General features: G+C 38.0%; 2 protein-coding genes across 4 annotated transcripts in view; one reads left to right on the forward strand and one right to left on the reverse strand.

Moving 5' to 3' along the window:
• The window catches only part of EIF2A (eukaryotic translation initiation factor 2A), a 31,900-nt gene extending 13,870 nt beyond the window's left edge, over positions 1-18,030 (reverse strand). Inside the window, exons 1-4 of one of the 3 annotated variants that reach the window (XM_043595134.1) lie at positions 17,895-18,030; positions 7,861-7,930; positions 4,010-4,084; positions 781-899 (exon numbers count right to left, since the gene is read on the reverse strand). In XM_043595134.1, the coding sequence (XP_043451069.1) occupies positions 781-899; positions 4,010-4,084; positions 7,861-7,930; positions 17,895-17,946 (316 nt within the window). In that variant the 5' untranslated portion in view covers positions 17,947-18,030. Of the gene's footprint in view, positions 1-780; positions 900-4,009; positions 4,091-6,862; positions 7,089-7,860; positions 7,931-17,894 lie in introns of those variants that run through there. The other 2 variants (XM_043595135.1, XM_043595136.1) reach the window with 2 other exon arrangements.
• Positions 18,031-18,042: 12 nt separating this feature from the next.
• Positions 18,043-22,256, forward strand: SERP1 (stress associated endoplasmic reticulum protein 1). The gene is made up of 3 exons (XM_043595137.1): positions 18,043-18,706; positions 18,988-19,063; positions 20,260-22,256. Exons 1-3 carry the CDS (start codon positions 18,623-18,625, stop codon positions 20,298-20,300), a joined length of 201 nt encoding a protein of 66 aa, XP_043451072.1. The 5' UTR covers positions 18,043-18,622; the 3' UTR covers positions 20,301-22,256.
• Positions 22,257-22,822: the final 566 nt, after the last annotated feature.

Here is a 22,822-nt window from a genome sequence, read left to right on the forward strand (position 1 = left end):
TTGTTTATTAAGCGTGACATGTTAAATGGATTAAATTATCTTATTATGAAATCAATCGTGTGTCTCTATTTCACACACACACAAAGTTACACAAACTATTCATGAGTCTCAATTTCCCATTTATTTACTTGGAAAAAAAAGATTCATTCAAGTCTGCCTCTTGGAAGAAGCAAGCTAGAAGGTTTATAACCAAACAACGAACTATTATCATATATTTAACTCAACAATGCCCACACTATTAAAACATTTTTTTAAAAGCCCCTATACCCCGAGTGTTTTCTTATTCATCTATGAAGTGCAGCTGTATAAAATGTTCATACAACATACCATCATATCGTTAAATGTGTTAAAAAAAAATGGCACACCATCTTCCTATTCTTTGTCATATCTTACACATTTCTTACATGTTGCGTCTATTGAACTTCCTCTTTGATTTACAATGATTATTTAAAATGTTTTCCATTTAAAGGTCATTATTATTCTTAATTTTTGAGATCTTCTCCATAAGTAACCACTGATGATTCACTTTCTAAAATTCCCCTTGAGCTTTTTCTTTTCCTCTATCTCACGATAAACCTTTTCACTAACTTACTGTACCTTGAAATTACTTAAAGTACATTGTATTGGGGGAATACAAGATTCATTGTTGAGTAAAGATTTTCACAAACACTACTTACTATCTAAAGATTAATTGCTTTCTTAAAAGGTTGTAAACTGTCTCTTTTTCTCCCCTGAATTGAACTGATCTTGTCAATATTCTTACAATTGGAAAATACTTACTAGTGTAAGGCTGCCATGTTGCCAGGACAGTGTTTTTTGGCGAGAACTCAAGGCAAACTGCCTTTGGGAGGTCGAAGGAGTGCCGTAGTCCCTTGTTAGTGACATTGATAATATTTATTCTGGTTTCAAAAGAAATTACTTCAGCAATGAAACACTGTTTTAAAATAGCCAGCACTATCCAAAACATTCATACCTCTTTTCAAATACAGATCACTGTAAAGTGGTTGTTTTCATAAAAATCAATTTTCAGGTAAGTTCTAGAAAACATCCAATAAACACCTTAAAAACAACAACAAAAACCAAGTGTATGTTTTGCCAAAAGGCCCCTATGTAAGGCTGGTACTGGGGAATACAGAATTAGCAGAAGGATATAACACATGATTCTACTTTTAGCTGAAAAGAAAACAACAGGCCTTTAAGTGGACGCAGAGCTAACCTACATATAAGCTGAGGTGTATTAGACTAAAGCAAAATAGAAGTGCTAGGCCAAAAGTATATTTTTCAATTTGACTAAATGGAAGCTGTAGCAGTTGTGAGATCAATAAGGACGCTTTCGATGTCTATCAAAATATCAGAAGCCATCTTCAAAAGATAAAGGTAAAACTATGAATCATCATAATACGATAATGATGAAAATTACAGCAATTGTATAATAAAAGCAGTTTCCATTTTTTGGATGCTTTCTATGAACCATGTTTTGCTCTGACCACTTTATGTACATTTTCTCATTTAATCCTCACAAGAGATTTGTAAAATAGGTATTATCATCTCCATTTTACAAATGTTAAAAGTGAAGCTTAGAAAAAGTAAATGATTTATGATTTGTCCAAGATCATACGACTGATAAATGCCAGAGCCAAGTTCTAAAGTTTCCCAAGTTCTAAAACCAGTTTTGCCTGACTTGTCTTATGTACTCTTTGGGGGGAAAAATATATTCCATCTTATTTTAGAAATTGCTAAAAAAAAAAAAAAAATTGTTTAAAGTTACTTTGTTCTATTCAAGTTTGGGACACTGGTTTAGGATAAGCAGAAATTGCTAAGAGTGAACGATTACTGCATATTGTTTAAACACCACACACACACACACACACACACACACACAAATATACAAGATTCTTTAAAACTTACTGTAAATTACGTATTTTAGAATTACATGAAACTTTCTTTTTTTTGGTTTTTGATAGCCTTTAAGAGTTATTCTTAGTTAAAAATAAAGAGTATTTATTTTAACTAAAAACCTCACATATTTAAAGAAAAATCTGTTATAGTTTTTGATTAATTAACTATGACCTCAGCAAAGCCACAATCAATACACTACATCTGTTTCTCTTGACCTCAGGAACATTGTATGTTGTTGTGGCCATAGCAGTTTAAGGAAATAAATGCTAGAACCAGGTATAGAAAATATCTATTAAAAAGATGGACACAACAAATGGGCACAACAAAGGGTTCAGGGGCACCTGGGTGGGGCTCAGTCGGTTAACTGTCAGACTCGATTTTGGCTCAGGTCATGATCTCACAGTTCATAAGATCAGGGGCGCTATCAGCACAGAGCCCCATTGGGATTCTCATTCTCTCTCTTTCTGCCTCCGCCCAGCTTTCATGCCATCTCTTCTTTCTCTCTCAAAATAAACAAGCTTAAAAAAACAAAAAAAGGTTCAGAGTTGAATCCAATAGAAAGCCAAATAAGGATACAAAGTATAAAAAATAATTAATAACTGTGAAGGTAAAAACAGGCTTATTCAACAAACTCTAAGCTAGCAAAATAAGGGATACTTCAAAAAGATAATAGACAAGAAGTATGGTATGTCCCATTAAATAGTGAATTTCTATGAGCTCATTACTCATAGTATAAATTACAAGATAAATTTTAAAAAATAAAAGTCAAATACCCACAATCAGTTACACCAAAAATAAGAAAATTTGAGAGTATGTTCTTTGAGACTGAGATTAAGACTGTTAACATTGTGGATAAGGACCCAATACGATTATATTCCTAATACTTTATGAGTAGTAGTATGCTTATTGGATTCAAAAACTTAAAAAAAAGAAGTCAAAAACTGATTAACATAAAATTACAAAAGCTAATTCTGACAGGTACTTACAGTCATAAAAAGTGAATCATCTAATTCAGCACAATGTTTTTAGCATTAATTTAAAAAAATCACGTGTTTAATCCAATCTGACCTGACAGTTGAAAGACTTCAGATTATATTACCACTGTGTAAAAACCAACATTTAAAATGTACTTTTTGGGGGCACCTGGGTGGCTCAGTCAGTTAAGCGACCAACTTCGGCTCAGGTCATGATCTCGCGGTCCGTGAGTTCGAGCCCCGCGTCGGGCTCTGTGCTGACAGCTCAGAGCCTGGAGCCTGTTTCAGATTCTGTGTTTCCCTCTCTCTGACCCTCCCCTGTTCATGCTCTGTCTCTCCCTGTCTCAAAATTAAATAAAACGTTAAAAAAAATTTTTTTTAAATAAAATGTACTTTTTGTATTAATGTATGCATTTTTCCCTTTTAAAAAACCTAACATATTACATCTGATAAGAAACAACAAAAATAACTTTAAACCAAATTACAAATATTCAGGCATTTTCCTGGTTCTTTGCCTGAAATGTAGTGCCTACAGAAAAATTAAAAATGAGTGGCTTTCTTAATACAATTATGAGTACTTAATCAAAATACTTATTTTTTTTGCAAAACCAATTTTGTGATCTGATTATCTTATGTAATATAGACTATCCTAGACATACTTTTGAATAATTTATAAAATATTTAAATAATACTTTTATATACAATAAAACTCACAGTAATAAGCAAGCAGTTGCTACTAATTTAATACCAAAGATATAATAAAGTATCTAAATCTAAGGTAAATAAGCAAAGAGAGTTATTCTCTAAGTGTTAGCACAGAACTTAAGAAATCCTAACTGATAACTTAGAGCACAATGTAAAAAAACCTTTCAGCTTCTCTAGCATTAAATTAATTGCCCCTTACCACACATTACTTTTTAATTCTAAGAAACTAGATAAGTCAAGTCATGGCATATAAACAGAAGCTAACAACTTTGGAGGTGTTCTATGGAAGCTGCATTTCAGACAATACCTAACTACATCATGACATTAAAAGATGGACTTTATTAATGACACCCAAACATGTGTTATTCAAATAATGCCAGTTATGTTTAAACTGATGACACATAAAATATGTTATATAAATAAACACTAACTTTTCTCCGTTGCCCCAGGCAAACAAGGTGCCATCCTTACTAAAGGTATAGACTTTGCAATTTTTCCCAGATTCCCTGAAAATGACAAGAAAAACAGTTTAATAAGCATGAATACTTTTTAAAAAATCTGATTAAAATTTATAATCTTATCACTAATTTAATGATTATGAGCTTACATAAATTTAAGAAAGTAATTCCATAATGCTTTAGTCCACCAAAATACCTTATCTCTTAAAACGCAGTACCAACAACCACTGCAAAGTAAGGTGGAAATCGATGTTACAACAACAGATCAATCTTAAGGAGAAAACAGAGCCCTTTTAGGTGAATAACTGGTTTGTGTGAAAAACCCAATAATGTAGGTGAACATGGAAGTTACGAGCTATCAACCGTGATCTTGAGGGCTGACGGATTTCAATATAGAGACTTTGTGAAGAATGTCCCAGACCACCTGCATAACAAAACAAGTGTGGCTACAATATCCTGAAGTAGACAAGAAGTGTCCTGGATTTGAAGGAAAAAGATCTTCCATCGATTTCTGATGTGCAGAGACAGAAAGTATAACAACGGTAAGAGGATCTTCACATTAAATAAGTGTGGATGCAGGATTCTCTACAAAAACAGACCTGGGGAAATCAGACTTCTTGGCAATATTGGCCAATATTCTATCCAGTGGTCAGTACTCTAAGTACTGTATCTCTCAAGATACAGGAGAAGGCTACTACGAGTACATCTCGCAGTGACAATCAACACCCAAACAGAAATGTGTATGTGGGAACATGTAAATGTCCGTAAGTGTAGTCACATAAAACCAGAACTTCATAGCTAATGAACATCTGAACTATTATGTAACAAGCACTGAGAACTGACCAGTACGTCCCCCTTAAACTGGATAGTATCTTTACATTAATTCATCCGAAGATGACCTTTGTGTTTCTGCATCACATAATAATGGTAGCTTGTACTCAGCTTGTAGTTACTGAAATATCTTTTTTTGCCCTCTTTTCACATAAACAACTAGACCAAGATGTCCCCCATCCTACACTTGTACCGCAACTTATTTCTGAACCTAAGGGCAGAATGTGCAGTTATCCTTATTAATTCCACCCAGGCTTTGGCCTATTAATTAGTTCAGCCTACTGAGATCTATTTACATCTTCATTTTCTCTTACAAAACATTAGTCATTTCTTACAGACTTATGTAATGTATAAATTATAAAACTTCATTCTTAGCTATCCTCTAAATTCATGGTAAGAATGTTGAATGAGCTTTGGACAAGATCATATGGCTCACCAATATAGTCCTTCCCTCAAACTAAAATCAATTCATTAATCAGCTGACTTTGCCACCATGCCACTTCGTCTCACATAAATAATAACAATAATCCTTACTATCATTTAATACCCAGTCCTTGGATATCTAGGTTTTGAAAAGCTCCTCGGGTCATCCTAATGTGTGGCCAAATTTGAGACCCACTCATCTAAAAGCTTGACTGGCCATAGGTTTGTTTTTTGTTTGTTTTGGTTTTGGTTTTGGACCTTCCTAGAAGTTAAGTATCATGTAGTTCCCATTACTACCCACCAGGGGGTACATAATGTCTCCTTGTTCTACCCTTAGTGATGCTGAGGCTGTACTGGACTCTTCAAGTGCCTCCTCAGATTCACCCTACCTTTCCTGCTCCCAGTCATCAGCTATTCAATGAAGAAACCTGGCCACCTCATGCCCTAACACCACTGGTTGTCTCAGACTCTCTAGGAGTGAGGGCCACATTTCAGCACGGCTTCCACTATGCCTACTGCAGCAGCAGGAAGAGGAGGTGACATTTAGATTCAACCTGAATAGACCAAAAAAGGCTCTGGCTGTACATACATTTCTTACCCTTCCTCTCCACGACTGTTCTGAGGCACAGTGGTTCCTTACAGCCTCTCCGGAGACATTCTGCATGACCAAGAAACCTGGCTATACTTTATGAATCTGTGGTCAGCTCAGTGCACTCCACGTTAGATTTACTTTCACTTCTTCCTTGCCTTATTCCGTTTACCCCTCATTCCTGCTGCCTTGGGATTGTACACCCCACTGAAGTGCTTGCAGCACAAAAGCTCTGACACAGACTTGTTTGCTAGAGTAGTGCTTTTCAAATATTAATATGCATACAAATCACCTGAGGGTCTGGTTAAAACACAGATTCTGATTCAGTAAGCTGAATCAGGGACTGAGATGTTACACTGGTTCAAGATGATGGCAATATAGCTAGTCTTGATACTTCCTGTATCATGGTTCTAAAGAACTGGGTCTAGTAAAAAATTGCTCAACAGACTTAGGTGATGTCAGCCTGATTATAAAGTTCCCCATCCATAGTTCTTCTAATAGGCTCAGCATCTTTTGATGATCATTTGCCCAGATCAGTGGTTCTCAAAGCAGGGTCTCTAAACTTGCAGCTTTGGCATTACTGGGGAACTGTTAAACATTCTAGTTCTTGGGCCCCACCCCAGATCTAATGAGTCAGAATATCTGGAGAGGAAACAGCAATCTGTGTTTTAACAAGCTCTTCAGATCACTCTGATGTATGCTAAAGTCTGAGAACTGACACAAGATTTCTTTAAGATTACAATGATTATCTAACCCCAATGTTACTTCTGTATTTATCCACTGGAATTCTCCTCTAAATAAGTTTTCCTCATCAACAATTTGGATACTTTGAAAAACCGTCTGTATGGGAAAGACAAAATAAATGCGTGATTTCTTCTCTTGATTTGTCAATTTTCAAAATAATGCGCAAGGACCCCATCAACCTCCAATGCTGACCAATAAGATTTGGAGAGAGAGGAATTTGGGGGCGAGTGTTTACATACTTGAATGTCTCAATCCTTTTAGTCATGATTCTTTCCAATGCTCAAATTGCCTCATCTTAAGTTGCTGTGAATGCCCTGAAGTTGACTCTTGTGACTCTTCAACAAAGCCCTGGTAGTCTTTTATAGCTTTCTTGCTTTCTGGACCAAAATGTCTCTAGCTCAACTCGTACTGTCTTCTGTACTAGACCTGGAATCAGTTGCTTCTTCAAGGAACGAGTTCCTGTTGCTGAAGAATGGTGTTTAGAGATCATAATCTGTGAGACAGGGGTATTCACTGCTACTACCTTATCACCGCCCCTTAACCTTTTTCAGTGGACATTACTAAAAAATACAAGCGTTTTTATGAAAAGAAATCATGAGTTCATACTGACATATGCAAGTCTATCCCTTCACCCTCAGGCTGAAAATCTTGGTTTCTGAGGATGTTAATATAATTGTTTTATCCTGTAATAGACTTAAAACGACAATATCAATTTTCTGTTGCCAATAAAGCTACTGAATGCATTTAAGAATTTTGAATGTCATCATATAGTTATGCCACCAACTTAATACTTTTATTTGTTTTGGGTTTAGCCTTTTTATTCTTTTTAAGAAAAAAATATATCTACATCTATCGATCGTATTTCCTTCCTTTCTTATACGTTTGTCATTCTCTGATTTTACGAAGACTGTAGGCAGAGGTTTGACTATCACATTTGCAAGTTTTTCTTCAACCCCTAAGATAAAATTCTTCTAAGTCAAAGGCTTCAACACAATTATACTCGTGTCTACACTTTTTCTTTTAAACATGCTGAAGCTATTAGTTTCAAATCTAAAGATTGATCATTTTTCTTGATAGAGGACATACATTCTTTCCATCTTCTGTTAATATTATATAACATACCCCAGGAAACTCGCTTATCTGCTCTTTCTTTCTTGTTCAGAATATAACAACAACAAAAATAATTTAGAATTATTATATAGTTCCCTATAACATCACTTAACAAAATAAACCATACCTTGGAAACAATGTGCTTTCTGTAAAATGTGGTGGTCCATTTACCATGTAAAGTCCTTCTGATCCTCGGACTAAAAAAACAAAACAGAACCACCATTAGTTTGTTAATAAATACTCAGTAATCACAAATATTTTATTTTATATTTTATTTCTTTTCTTTCTGAGAGAGAAAGCACGAGCAGAGGAAGGGCAGAGAGAGAGGGACAGAGGATCCGAAGCAGGCTCTGCACTGACAGCAGCAAGCCCAATTCACGAACCACAAGATCACAACCTGACCCAAAGCTGGACGCTCAACCGACTGAGCCATCCAGGCACCCCACAAATATTTTAAAAAACAAAAAGCTTTCAGTCAAAGTATCAATGAAGCTATTAAACATTTCATAAAACTATACAATGCAATGTTGGCATTACAAAGGTAAATTTTTCTTAACCCTATTGCATGAAATTATGTAACCCTATTGCTGGGAAACCAATAGGTAATGTCATGGAATGTTTATGTCTCCCCCAACTCCTCATGTTGAAACTCTAATCCCAATGTGATAGTATTTGGAATTGGGGACTTCGAGAAATAATTAGATCATGAGGGCAGGGCCCTCATGAGTGGGATTAGTGCCCTTAGAAGAACAGTCCCAGACCTAGCCAGCTTTCCTTCTGCCGTATAAAGATACAATAAAGAGTTGGCAGTCTGCAACCTGAAAGAGAGGAAATATTAGAACACAGGGTGGCTGTGTGCTTTATGCAAAACAATAACCTAAAAATATAGAATATATTCAAAGTTCTTAAAGAAAACTAGGCATTATTAATACAATTCTCAAACTAAGAGAACAAGTGGGATGAGACACATTCATTACGAAGTTCCCAAGGACAGTAATATCCTAAACAATTAAGTGGGAATAAAGTCCAAGATTAAGAACATCTATACAATTAATTATATATTTTTAAATGGCCGAATTAGAAGTTTCTAAAGCTGAATCAAATAAATCGATTCGTTCATTCAACAAATGCTTAATGAGTAAAAAATAAAAACTGCCTCCCAGACCCTCTGTTGAGTACTGGAGATACAATAGGGAGGAAAATCAGACTTGTTGCTGAGCTTATTAACCAAATAGTCAAATACATGGAATTCTGTAAGTGTGCTTAGTGCTACAAAGTAAAGATATATGGGGCTAATCCAGTGATTAATAGGTGAGTTTTGATCTAAAAATGGAAAGTTAGGGAAAGTGTCCTTGAGCACAGGATTTGTGTGCTGAGATGTGAGGGATGAATGGCAGTTAACAAGCAAAGACAACAGTAACAAGTGCAAAACCTCCATGGCAAGAGAGATGACAGAGCAACACAGAAATGGAAAGAGGGCCTTTATGGAAGGAACTGGAGCTGGAGAGGAAAACAGGGTTCAGACCAAGCAGGATCTTATGGCCTAAGCTAGGCAATGTTGGTCTGTAGCCTAAGAATGGTGGGGAACTTCATGGGGTGTCTGGGTGGCTCAGTCGGTTAAGCGTCCGACTTTGGCTCAGGTCATGATCTCGCGGTTCATGGGCCCCACGTTGGGCTCTGTGCTGACAGCTCAGAGCCTGGAGCCTGCTTGGGATTCTGTGTCTCCCTCTCTCTCTGCCCCTCCCTCACTTGCTCTCTGTCTCTCCCTCTTTCAAAAATAAATAAACATTTAAAAAAAAATGGTGGGGAACTTCAGAAGGGTTTTAGGCAAATTTTGAGAAACACATTTGCATTGTGTAAAGGTCAATCTGGTACAAGGTAGAGAATAAACTGGAAGAGAGTTAAGAGTGGATAAGAAAAGACTATTCAAGACAGTTCTGCAGGAATCCTACAGGAGAGCATAGAAACTTGGACTGGGGTGGGCAGTGGAAATGGAGAACGAGTGTGTTTAATTTTAGGAGATAAAATTAGCAGGGCTTGGTGATGAGTTACTATTTTATCAGCTAAAATTCTTGCTAGCAGCAACAGTTTAAGAGATGAAGAGCAGAAAAACTTTTACTGAGGTTCATGGTTATAATTATATCTGCTTCCTTTTCTGCCAGCTGTTCACAAATATCCCCTTCCTCTCTTTACTGAGAAGGCAGCAAAGTTGGTAAATAGGGGCCACTCTCAGCTCCCTTGTCAAGGGACAGTTCTCATAAACACTGATTTTCTACCTGAGAATTACTAGCTCAATTTTCAGATACTGAAAGTAATATAATTTATAGACCCAAAGTAAATAAAGTTAGCATGGAAGGAAAAGAACCACTGATGAACAAGACAAAAATTGATGTCTTCCTGGAGCCTCCATTCTAATGGAGGGATGGAAAATAAGCAAACATACAACTAAATGAAGTTTCTAGTTAGAGATCCAAAAGTATACAAGTAGCTACCATGTTTCTTCATATGCAGAGCACCTGACTGAACTGTCAAACTGTTATAGGTCCTTTGGCCTTGAATGGAATGAATTCTAGCAAAGTGTTCTGCATGTATCACAATCTTTTTTAAGTTTATTTATTTTGAGAGAGCGTGTGTACGCGTGCTCTAGAGTCGCGGAGGGGCAGAGACAGGGAGAGAGAATCCCAAGCAGACTCCGTGCTGTCAGCACAGAGCCTGACAAGGGCTCGATCCCACAAACCATGAGATCATGACCTGGGCTGAAACCAAGAGTCAGACACTTAACCAACTGACCCATCCAGGTGCCTGTGCATATATTAAAATCTAAACTCCTTATACTACGGCCTATAAACTTCTATAGGATTTGGCCCCTTCACAGTTCTATGGGCTAGGTATTAGGGATTTAAAAAAATGAATCCCTCACTGCACTCAAGGTAATGATGTCAAAGGAGCTCAGTCTGTGGCTATGCCTTGAATGAAACACTGACATTATCTATTTTAAAAATCTCTAATGACATTAGAAAATTTTGTGCCAGAAAATGTTTTCCTACAAGATTTTAAATCTATGAAGTATAATCCTTTAACATGAAAATTCTCACTTGCTTCTCGGTTTTTTGGTTAAGATCAAATGCAGCACCAATATACTACACAGGCAAAACGATGCTATTTCTCATTACCAAATCATCTGCTGCAGTATCATGTATGACATTCTGATTTAGAAGAAAACAGACCATTCTTTTCTTAATACTATAATAATGGTTTTGATAAATCTTTATTTGAGGAATTAATCAAAAATGATTTTACCAAACTCGGGAGTTAGTTACCAGATTACACTTTATTATAAGGGTTACATAAAACTTTGTCAGCCTAATGAAGTCCTCCCACAAGCTGCTGTGGCACCTTAACACATTAAGGACCCTCTTACAGAACTCACATATAGGCCTAGGAAAATAAAACAGCATATCATCAGTGAAGTCCCACTGAAGCTGAAGTGTAATTAGAGAATGTGCTATATGATGATGCAATCAAACCATGTTCTATTGCCTTAACTGCCGGCCCTTAGAAAATATGCCTGAGGTGACTGGCAAAAAAGAAAAAAGAAAAAAAAAAAAAAAAAAAGCTTTATCGAACTCATCTCAGCTTTTTGTGTTCTCATGAACTTGCAACTAGTGACCTTGGTCCTCTGTATTTGTTGACTTTGCTGTTATCAACAACCACAATGTTTACTTAGGGGTAAAATTCAAAGTTTTTGTACATTATACAGTTGACCCTTGGACAACACAGGGGTTAGGGGTATTGAATATCGCACAACTGAAAATCTGTGAATAACCTGACTCTCCAAAATATTTAACTATTAATAGCCTATAGCTGACCAGAAGTCTTACTGATAACATAAATGGTCAATTAACACATATTTTGTTATATATGCATATATACTATATTCTTACAATACAGTAAGTAAGCTACAGAAAAGAAAGTGTTATTAAGAAAATCATAAGCAGAGGTGCCTGGGTGGCTCAGTTAGTTAAGCGCCTGACTTTGGCTCAGGTCATGATCTCATGGTTCGTGGGTTCAAGTCCTGCATTAGGCTCAATGCTGACAGCTCGGAGCCTAGAGCCTGCTTCAGATTCTGTGTCTCCCTCTCTTTCTGCCCCTTTCCTGCTTGTGCTTGCTCTCTCTCAAAAATAAATAAATAAACATTAAAAATAAGTAAAAATAAAAATAATGTTTAAGTGGACCTGCATGGTGCAAACCCATGTTACTCAAGGGTCAATTGGACTAGGGTGGCAACTATATTGCCAAACCCATGAAGGTAGCAGTGGGAATTTTCAGGGTATTCAGGGCAATCAGTACAAGGTTTTCCTTTTCTAAAATTTCTATTTCATACCTACATACCAAACTAAGACAGGTGGAAAACCCCAAAGGATCTACTATAGACTGAATGATTACCACCCCCCTCATTCATATGTTGAATCTTAATCCTTAAAGTAATGGTACTTGGAGGTAGGCCTTTGGAAGGTAATTAGGTCAGGACAACAGAGCCCTCATGAATGGGATTAGCACCCTTATGAAAGAGATCCCAGAGAGCTCTTTTGCCCTTTCTGCCCAGCAGACAATGGCTATCTATGAACCAGGAAGTAGGCTCTCGCCAGACACCAAATCTGCCAGTATCTTGATCTTGGACTTCCCAGACTCCAGAAGTGTGGGAAATAAGTGTTTAAGCCAACCACTCTAGGGTATTTTTGCTATTGTAGCTTGAATGGACTAAGACAGGAACAGGAGCAAGGAACAAAAACTACTTAATCCACATTCTTTCATATAGATTGTTAACTCAAAATCTTAAAAGGCAACGCTTGACAGAAATGTCAGTGTGAAAAGTGTCACTCTTTCCTGCTCAAGTAGCATGCAGTCTCATGTGGTTTTTACTTCCTGGTTTTAGTTATGTTTCTGGAGAAGCAAAATCTTGAGTCAAATTAATCAAGTGCTTTCAACATGCACATGTTCACATTCTAAATAAAGAACAGTTTTCTTCTTTTTTTTAAGTTTATTTATTTTGGGAGAGACAGAGTCAGAGTGGGGAAGGGGCGGAAAAAGAGGGAGAATCTCAAGCAGACTCCACACTGTCAGCACAGAGCCCTACATGGGGCTCAAACTTATGAAACAGTGAGATCATGACCTAAGCTGAAATCAAGAGTCAGATGCTGAACCAGATGAACCATCCAGGTGTCTCCAAAACAGTTTTAAAACACAAATCCGCAGGCTTCATGTCCTATGATTCCATTTATTTAACACTCTTGAAATGACAAAATTATCATGATAAAGGACAGATCAGTGGTTGCCAAAGTTTAGAGCTCGAAGGAGATTCTGACTATAAAAGGGTAGCATCTTCTTTATGATAGAGTAGTTCTATATTCCGATAGTGGCGGTTACAGAAATCTATATATGTGACAAAATTTCTTAGTGTGATATACGCGCACAAACTGGTGAAATCCAAATAAGGATTTTAAGTTAGTAAATACTACTGTGCCAGCACTAATTTCCTAGTTTTGATAACGTAGTATGGTTATGTAAGATAGTATACAAAGCTAAGTGAAGGATACAGGGGAACTCCTTTTACTGTTTTGCAACTTCTTGTAAGTCTTAAACTATATCAAGATATAAGGTATTTTATAAGACCATCATTTTTGGTAGTGCTCGTTCACAATATGGCAAGAAATTAAACCAATCAAAAGTTTGGAAAAAACGTTTTCCAACATTTCTCAAGAATGGATTTGCTTGCGAATACCAGGCAAAAGTGTTACATTAAAATAAAAAATTGAAGAGACCACGACTTATGTACTAAGGTAAAAACAAATTCCATGAGACAAAAGTACAAACCAGGGCTACTTGAAAACTGGTGATACTGTTGGTCCCCATTCAATTAGACAACCCTTCTTTGTACATGATGCTTTATAATAGATATGTCTATTTTAGGGGAACTAATTATCAATTGAATTCATCATAAAAATCTTAATGAGTCACTACAGTCTTGTTTGCACATGTAAATCCCTACTTATATTTATATTCATTTCACACCTCCTTACACAGAAGCAGAACTAGGAGAAAGTGTTGCAAGACGTTTTGGAACCACTAAGATATTTTACTGGATTTAATCAGTTTGAGTAACTTCTACAAGAATAAATGGGTATACAAAGTTTATTAGAAGACACACAAAATCAGATTCTTAACAACATAAACTGTATTTTGAGTTAATAAAGGCAAAATAAATATGGATTCAAAAGTTCTTTTCAGTAACTAAAACAATTTTTCTACATATTACTTTCTAATGAGAAATTCATTTTAATTAGAAGTGACTAAATATGAAACAGTGAATACAATGTAGAGATAGCTTAATATAGTGTACTGAGAGTTGATATGATCCCTTGTTTTTAATGACTTTCCCCTGTTAATCAAAGGGGATCTGGAAATATGTTCTATTAGAAAGAAAAATCTAGAATATGAACAGTTCTTTTCAGTAAAGCAACAAATAAATGCCAGAGTTTCACAAAGAAAAACTATTTTAAAACAATCACATTAAATGTTGCCCTTAAATAGTATCTTAAAAAATTACTAGCCTTGGGGTGCCTGGGTGGCTCAGTCAGCTAAGTGTCTGACTCTTGGTTTCAACTCAGGTCATGATCTCACCGTTCTTTAGTTAGATCCTGCATTAGGCTCTGCACAGCACGGGGCCTGCTTGGGATCCTTTCTCCTCCTCTCTCTCTGCCCTTCCCCTGCTCACTCTCTCTCAAAATAAATAAATAAAAACTTTAAAGATTACTAGCCTTTATAGATACTCATATGCCATTTATTGCTCTAGGCCTGACTCAATATGAGAAAACTACTAGGCTTCAACAACAAGGATCCCGTACCAGGGATATGGTGATCATTACAATGGGATACTTTTTCCAACCCTTACATTCACTGAAGTACCTATCAGTGTAGGAAAATGATTCCATTTTGAATCAATTATCTCAATGGTGGCCTCAACCAGACAAGCTGATTAGACATATGGGTTTCATGTAAGGGCCACTGTTTTACATGCCTGGCATGGACACAGGTCCTACCTTCTAGGAGACTCTAATTTTCCAGGGGGAACTATCCAAGAGTGAGACTATAATTTGGTCCTGGTGATTTGATTAAATATTGATTCAAAGATGAACAAGATCCAGCCAAGCCAAGCCAAAAACAGCCAGCATTGAGACTAGCAAAAAAATGTGCTTTCCTTTGGGGTTGTGAGCTAGTTGAGTGTAAAGCTGGAGAATGTTAGCCTAAGAATGAATTTATTTTTTTTTTTAAATTTTTTTTTCAACGTTTATTTATTTTTGGGACAGAGAGAGACAGGGCATGAACGGAGGAGGGGCAGAGAGAGAGGGAGACACAGAATCGGAAACAGGCTCCAGGCTCTGAGCCATCAGCCCAGAGCCTGACGCGGGGCTCGAACTCACGGACCGCGAGATCGTGACCTGGCTGAAGTCGGACGCTTAACCGACTGCGCCACCCAGGCGCCCCAGCCTAAGAATTAATTTAATTGAAAAGAAAGCAAGTGCCTAGGGATAAAGAAAAGCATTTTTGGAGTCAAGTGAGTACCTGGGTGTAGCAGTACTGAAGCTTTACAATTACATGAGTTTCAAAAAAAAGGAAACTCCCTTTATCACCTACTCTGGCTTTTTGTCATTTTCAGTGAAAAGTTAAGACTGACAGGGGTGCCCGGGTGGCTCAGTTGTTTGGGCATCCGACTTCAGCTCAGGTCATGATCTCACGGTTTGTGACTTTGAGCCCCACATCAGGCTCTGTGCTGACAGCTCAGAGCCTGGAGCCTGCTTTGGATTCTGTGTCTCATTCTCTCTCTGACCCTCCCCCACTTGTGCTCTGTCTCTCTCAAATAAATAAATGTAAAAAAAATTTAAAAAAAAATTTGCAACTGACAAAACTTACTGGACAATGTCCAAATTATTCCAAACTCCAAAATCCTGTAAGTCTAAGTTTAAAAAAAATTTTTGGAAATAAAAATCTATTATTGATTGAAATACCTATACTAACAATTAGTGTGTTCAAATAAAAGAAGAATGGACCACGGAGTTGAATGATTCAATATAATTCTAATTCTGCCAATTTGCAATGTGAATCTGACCACCTAATCTTTCAGGGCTTCTATGAATATGAAACTATGAGAGATAGACTGACTAGCTAACCTTTAAGTTCTTACCAAGTCCTTAATTTTAAGCATTGTAAGAAAACTTTCACTTTGTTAATATGACTATAAATGAAGTGGTTATGCTTCATTAATTTATTTCTCCATCAAACATTTAGAATGTCTATTGTTTAGTACACACTGTACCTCGTGTTGAGAAGACGGAGATGAGGAAAACTGTGCCCTGCCACCAAGGAGTTTAGTCTAGAAAGGCAGAAAAGCATCTAAACAACTAGATAATTAATTAACCTATGCGATACGTGAAAAAAAAAAAAATTCAAGTATATATGAAGTACAAAAATAGCCTGGGAGTGACTGATCGTCTGAGAAGAGTGAGGACAAGAGTATCCAAAGCAGGCTCTGTGCTGACAGCAGCGAGCCCAATGGGGTGCTTGAACTTACGAATCCCCAAGATCATGACCTGACTCCAAGTCAGACGTTCAACTGACAGAGCCACACAGGCGCCCCAGAAATGAATTTTAAAAGATAAAAGTAAGCCAAATCAAGAGGACCAGGAGTCCTAGACTGAAGTAGATTTTTCAAGGGTTTTGTAAGCAGTCCAATATTGATGGAGCACAATAGGGTGGGGAGCAAAGAAATGAATGCAAAGAGCTTTTCAAGGATTATGAAGGGTTCCACATGCTATGCTAAACAGGATGGAATTTACCCTGTAAACACTGAGCAGCCCCTGTAAAGATTTTTTTCAAGTTAAATTTTTTACTTGTATATAATTAACACACAATATTACATTACTTTCAGATAGAAAATTTATCAGATTTTTAAATGTACTGGTTTTTTTTAGAGTACAAATAAGCATTCAGTGTTCCAAAACTGTGAATAACATACTAGTTACTTTTAAGAAGCCAGAGGAAAAAATTCATTTAGTTATGTAATTATGCCTTTTAAATAGTATCTGTCTGGCATATTATCTTACAAATTATACTCATTATTTGATAAATATTTGATGACTGAACTGCGGTAGCCAGATTGATATGAGCGGTCATGGTGCTTAATAGCAAAGATCTTAAAATGTAGAATGGCAAAAAGTGCAAAAGCTTTCTAATGTTCCTTTCAAGTTTGGGGACATAACCCCCTTCCTCAAAAGTAAACGACCTTTCTGTTAATGGTGTTTCTCCTTCTCTATAAGCTATCCATGGCTTAATCAAAGCCTCTGTTCTTTTCTCTCCCAATTCCCCTCTATTTGATACTCATATGAGAATCCCAGCCATTACCCTAACTCAGAGTCTTCCCGGACACAGTCCCAGACTAAGTTAACTATCTTTTATAAAATTGTAAACTCTGCCTCCAATCCAAAATCTCAGGAATCCGGTAATAATCAGATTCTAAAATACTCATAAACACTTCAACATCAAACGTTGCCATCATTTCCATAATGCTCACTGCCACGACCCCAGACCACACTTTCATCACTTTAAACCTCCACTCTATTTGATCCTACTAATTTCATTAAAGCAAAGAGCACAGAATTTGGTACTACTTAAATTCAGGTGTATTTAATGTGTGTGCGCATTCTAGCCGTTTGTTTATGTTTGTTCTTTATTACAGAACTCAATGACTTCTGTCAACAAGATCTGTCACCATATCAGAGTACGTATAAAACCCGTGTTTGCAGACCCGGAGTAACAAATTCAACCAGCACTTTCTGTTCTTATCTCTCGTCCGCAACTCCAGTGGAATCTGAAGCGACAGGGAGGAATGATGGACGGGCAAAAGGGAGGGGAATACTGAAGCCCAGAGGCTGGGGCCTCACTTCCGATTGCCACGCTACACCAAGCAACCCACAAGACCCTCTGGCTCTTCCATAGTCCACAAGGAAAGGTGGAGCAGACGCCAGTGCTTCTCGGGTAATCCCCAAGAGCAAAGACACAAGAGGAAAATGCTCTGAAAAAGTCTCTTACTCGTTCAGGACTCACCTGTCAGTAGTGGCGTGGACGGCGCCATCTTGTCCCGGAAAGAGAAACCCATGCGCTGGGGTCAGAGTTCACGAGGGCCAAACCCGGCCCCTACACGTCTCCACAGGCGTGGAGACAGCGCGTAGCTGTTTCCGGTATCACGAGCCTCGGGGCCAATTCACTTCCGGTGGGAGACGGCAGTAGAAAAAGGAGTCTGGACGCGCACGCGCAGCTCTGGGGAGACACTTTAAAGAGCACCGCGGGGCGGGACTAGTGCTCGTGCGCCAGCCTTTGCCCTCCCCTCTCCCTCTTTTACAGCAGGCGGAGTCCGCACTTCCGCGGGGCGGAGTCCGTCCAGTGCTGACGTTGGCAGCCGAACCCGAAGTAGTTCGAGGCTACGGGCAGCGCTGCTCGGTTGTTGCGTTGCGTTTCCTTCCTCTTTCACTCCACGCTCCCGGCGGCGGCCAGAGCGGCGGCGCGAGAATATCCCGGCGGCCTGCTTGTCGTCCCGCGTGCCCGCTTCTCGGCCGGCTAGTCCGGCGTCGTCAGTCAGTCGGCGGCCCGACGCCCCGCTAGCGCTCGGCACCCGAGTTCGCCTCGCTCAGGCCCAGCGGCCGGAGCTAGCGCCCCGCCTGAGAGCCTTCTAGCTCCGGCAGCGCAGGCACCGGGACCAGAGCGTCGCAGCGGCCCGAGGGGAGGCGAGCTAGCGAGTCTAAGGGGTGGCTGAGGCAGGTGGTGGCGCCGTGAAGATGGTCGCCAAGCAGCGAATCCGTATGGCCAACGAGAAGCACAGCAAGAACATCACCCAGCGGGGCAACGTCGCCAAGACTTCGGTAAGGAAAGAGCAGGCGCCCGTCCGTCCCGCAGCCGGGGTTCAGGCCCGGGTCCTAGGATCGAGTTCTCCCCAGGCCCGAGGCCACGAGCTGGACGCTAAGTTGGCGGGGCGGGGCAGGGGGGAGGGTGGTTCGGGTAGGTGGGTGCTTGAAGCTAGGCGGTTCGGGAACGGAGGGCAAACCTGTGAGGGGACCTGGAAACCTGGCCCGCGGTGTAGGCTGCAGGAGCCCGGGATCGGATTGGGTTTTTGCATTTGAAATGGGACTTTCCGTTTTTGCAGAGAAATGCTCCCGAAGAGAAGGCGTCTGTAGGACCCTGGTTATTGGCTCTCTTCATTTTTGTCGTTTGTGGTTCTGGTAAGTGTTTTGGGGCTACCATCGGGTAGGGCATTGGATGTCGGGTTTGGGATGACGTGGTGACCCATCAGTGGTGAATCCTACCCGCGTAGTTCTCAACCCACCTGCTGGGAGCTCCACATAAGTGTCTCTCGTCTGAACCGAATTACTTGTCCCACATATGCACAGAGGGTGGTGCTCCAGAAACTTCTCATAGCTTGATTTGTGCTCACAGGAGATCAGAAAAGGAGGTCAGCTCTTCAGTTAGTAATGATCAAGTTGGAAGAAATTTAGACCAAAACAAAAAAACCTCACGGAATGAGAATTTAGAATGTTTTGCAAGCATATTATGAATATATTTGCAAAACACTTACGAACATGATGTATATGTGGACGTTGAACTGAATTTAACGTGTCCCAAAATTAATGTTTTTATGGCAAAATTGGTTATATTTTGTAAAGTAAAGCTCGTGCGAAGAATTGGTTGGGTATAGAGGAAATGTACCTGATTGGTAACTTAGTGTAGGAGACAAATGTTTTTAGATTAATTAAAGAAACGTTTGACATATGGGAGGAAAAATAAGTTATCAGGTCAGCCTACTATTAAAGTAATAGATTCCTGCCTCTGCAAATGGATTACAGAATATTTTTCTTCTTTTCATTTATTATTCCAATATGCAAACTGTTTATATTGTTTCTGTTTTTTATATTCTGACATTCTAAAGTTACTGAGGTTTCTCTTAAACGTTTCATTTCGCCTGCTTCCTAAACTTACTAGTTGGCCAAGAGCCAAGCAATTTATGTAACCTAAAGATTATTCAATTTCAGCTTTGTGAGAATGAGGAAGCATGGTTATATTATAGGCCAGGCCTTAGAAGGACACTTAATATTTTGGGGATAAATCAAAATAATTCTATGCTAGAAAAACCTGTTTGCTTTGGTGCTTTAAGCTTTTTCTAAAATGATTGTGTATTGCAAAATCTCTTGGACGGTTAGACGTAGAATTCAGAAAAGCTGAAAAAAATAACTTATGGACATTGAATTGGTTTATTAGGGTAGGCTTGTCTTCACTTCCTCAATGAAGTTACCTAGCATTTGCAAGTAATTTTAAGGGTGCTCTTGGATTCTCATGAAGTACCTTAATAAATATTTGTCAGTTGTCATTCCTATTTTATTCAAAGCATGCTTACTAAAACATTTGTTCTTTCTTTTTGCAGCAATTTTCCAGATTATTCAAAGTATCAGGATGGGCATGTGAAGTGACTGACCTTAAGATGTTTCCATTCTCCTGTGAATTTTAACTTGAACTCATTCCTGATGTTTGATACCCTGGTTAAAAACAATTCAGTAAAGCATCCTGCCTCAGAATGACTTTTCATATCATCCTTCATTTGTCATTCCAAGGTTTCTCCATGAGTCATTCCAAGTTTTCTAGTCCATACCACAGTGCCTTGCAAAAGCACCACATGAATAAAGCAATAAAATTTGATTGTTAAGCTATAGTAGTGGACCCTACTTATTCAGTCAGTAAAGAGTAAGTTTTCTTAATGTGGTTGTTAAAACCCTATCCAGTATAGATAGATAATTAGATTAAATCTATGTAGACAGAGTCTAGATTTTGTTAACCCTAATGTGTATATGCAATTAGTTTTAATTTAAAATTTGGAGTCATGGTTTTTATATAGTTAGGCACTTTATTACTGTATCTTGAATTGAAAGCACACTCCCATATAGGGTAATGTCACTGTCCTGTAATAAAGTGCTTATAAATGGAACAACTACACAGTTAGCCTCGTTTTCCCATAATCTTTAGCACCTAAAATTTTTTAAAAGCTTCTAAATGCCTAATATAAAAGAAGATGCTTATAGCTACAATATCTATTTTAACAATATTATTTCTATTACACTACCTTGGATTTTGCATGAGTAGTTATACTAATGTAAAATGCCATAAGAAAACTTGGTTGAGCATTTTGTAACTTACTCAGTAACTTCAGTTTCACTAAAAGTTACCATGTGGAGTAAAGTCAGGGAAAGTTTGTTTATGTCACCATTGATTTTACCATCATTAATATATCAAAGGGGACTACTATGCTAGACAGTATTTTGGGGAAAAATACTACTAAAAATGGATGTTTCATCAGGACATCCTGATGAGTCTAATGTGCCATAAGACATCTTAGCACGTTAATAGCACTTTTAATACCAAAAAGGCACATCAACTGAAAAGTTACTTAGTTTGGAAATAATCTTCTGGGTTTATGATTAAAATTTTGGTAGGGCACTAGATACATCAGACTAAAGTGCCGTCTGGAATTAAATGGATTTGCTGATAAGGATCAGTCTTTAGTCTTCCCTTTGTGGTATAATTTTATAGGTTATGATTGATCAGAGTTTCTTTTTACTAATGGTAAGGGTGAGAAGGCAGGTTTTAGGTTTTCGGATACTGTTGAAAATTGTAAGTTTTGGCTGTTTACTTAGCCATAACTTGATTAAAAAAAAAAAGCCTGAGAGGTGTCTATGTATCAATGAATTGGAAAGAAAGCTGCTTGTTTGCTTCGTTAATTGCCTCAGGATATCTCTTTTAAAATAAGCTGTTTTAAGAGGAACAGAAGGGAAATCTACCTAGTCATACACATTGTGAACCTCAGAGTTTCTGATCCCCCTCAATATAGGGGACGAGTGAGGGAGAGGAGTAGTTAAGGATGCTTAGGAACTTGACTACTCTAAAACAGGAAAGGAAGGAATCAGCTGACCTTGGGCCAGCAGGTTTTTATCTGCAGTTACCTGCCTTTCTCACCCAGGAAATAAACACTTGTTTCCCTATGAAGCAAGTGTCTTGATTGACTAATTCTATTTTATTATAACTTTAAAAATGAAAGTTACTGTTCTAAATTTATAGCAGGTGCCTTATTCTTTGCTTTGAGTCAAACCATTCCGTATAAAAATTTCCCTTGGTTTACTATAAATAATTGGCTTTAAGATGTTAGGGTTTTTTTTTTTTTTTTAAGTTGTACAATGTCTTTATTGATTTGACTGTTAAATTGCTACAGCTAGCAATCATTTTACATATGTAAAGTTGCATTCCTTTTGTATTTCATGTGTGATTTCCTAATTGAGTACATTTTATATTAAGGATGGATTATGCATGTTTGGGTCAATGAAAGCTATGTCTTGATTTATCCTTTAAAAATAAAGTTCCCAGAATATTTGATTCCTTCTGAAAGGAAATGATTTTACAGATTTCTTATCTGAGTGTACTTTTTATAGTTAATAGAAAATTAAAGAATGCCTAGTATTATGTTGTACTTGAGTTAAAAGAACTGGCACCCAGAGACTCAGATTAAAAATTTATAACTGGAAATAGGTAGCAAGAAAAACATTAAAAGTATAGGGGTGCCTGAGTGGCTTGGTGAATTAAGCGGCTGACTCTTGATAGCAGCTCAGGTCATTATCTTATGGTTCATGAGATCCAGCCCTGTCTTGGGCTCCATACCGACAATGCAAAGCCTGCTGGGGATTCTCTCTTTCCCTCTCTCTCTACCCCCTTCCCTGCTTGCACACTTGCGCTGGCCTGCCCTCAAAATAAAAGTAAATTTTAAAAAAAGGAAAACATGAAAAGCACAATGAATTAAATACTTCTCCACCTAAGATTTACCCTCATCTCATTATCATTCAAGAAGTCTCATTCAAGGAAAAATCACAGTTCTTTTGATCTCCCTTTCCCAATTGAATTTGGTGTCATCCAGTGTTGAACATAGTATGATGATGCTTTGTTGG

This window comes from Prionailurus bengalensis, chromosome C2, assembly GCF_016509475.1.
Source record: "Prionailurus bengalensis isolate Pbe53 chromosome C2, Fcat_Pben_1.1_paternal_pri, whole genome shotgun sequence".
Classification (NCBI taxonomy): domain Eukaryota; kingdom Metazoa; phylum Chordata; class Mammalia; order Carnivora; family Felidae; genus Prionailurus; species Prionailurus bengalensis.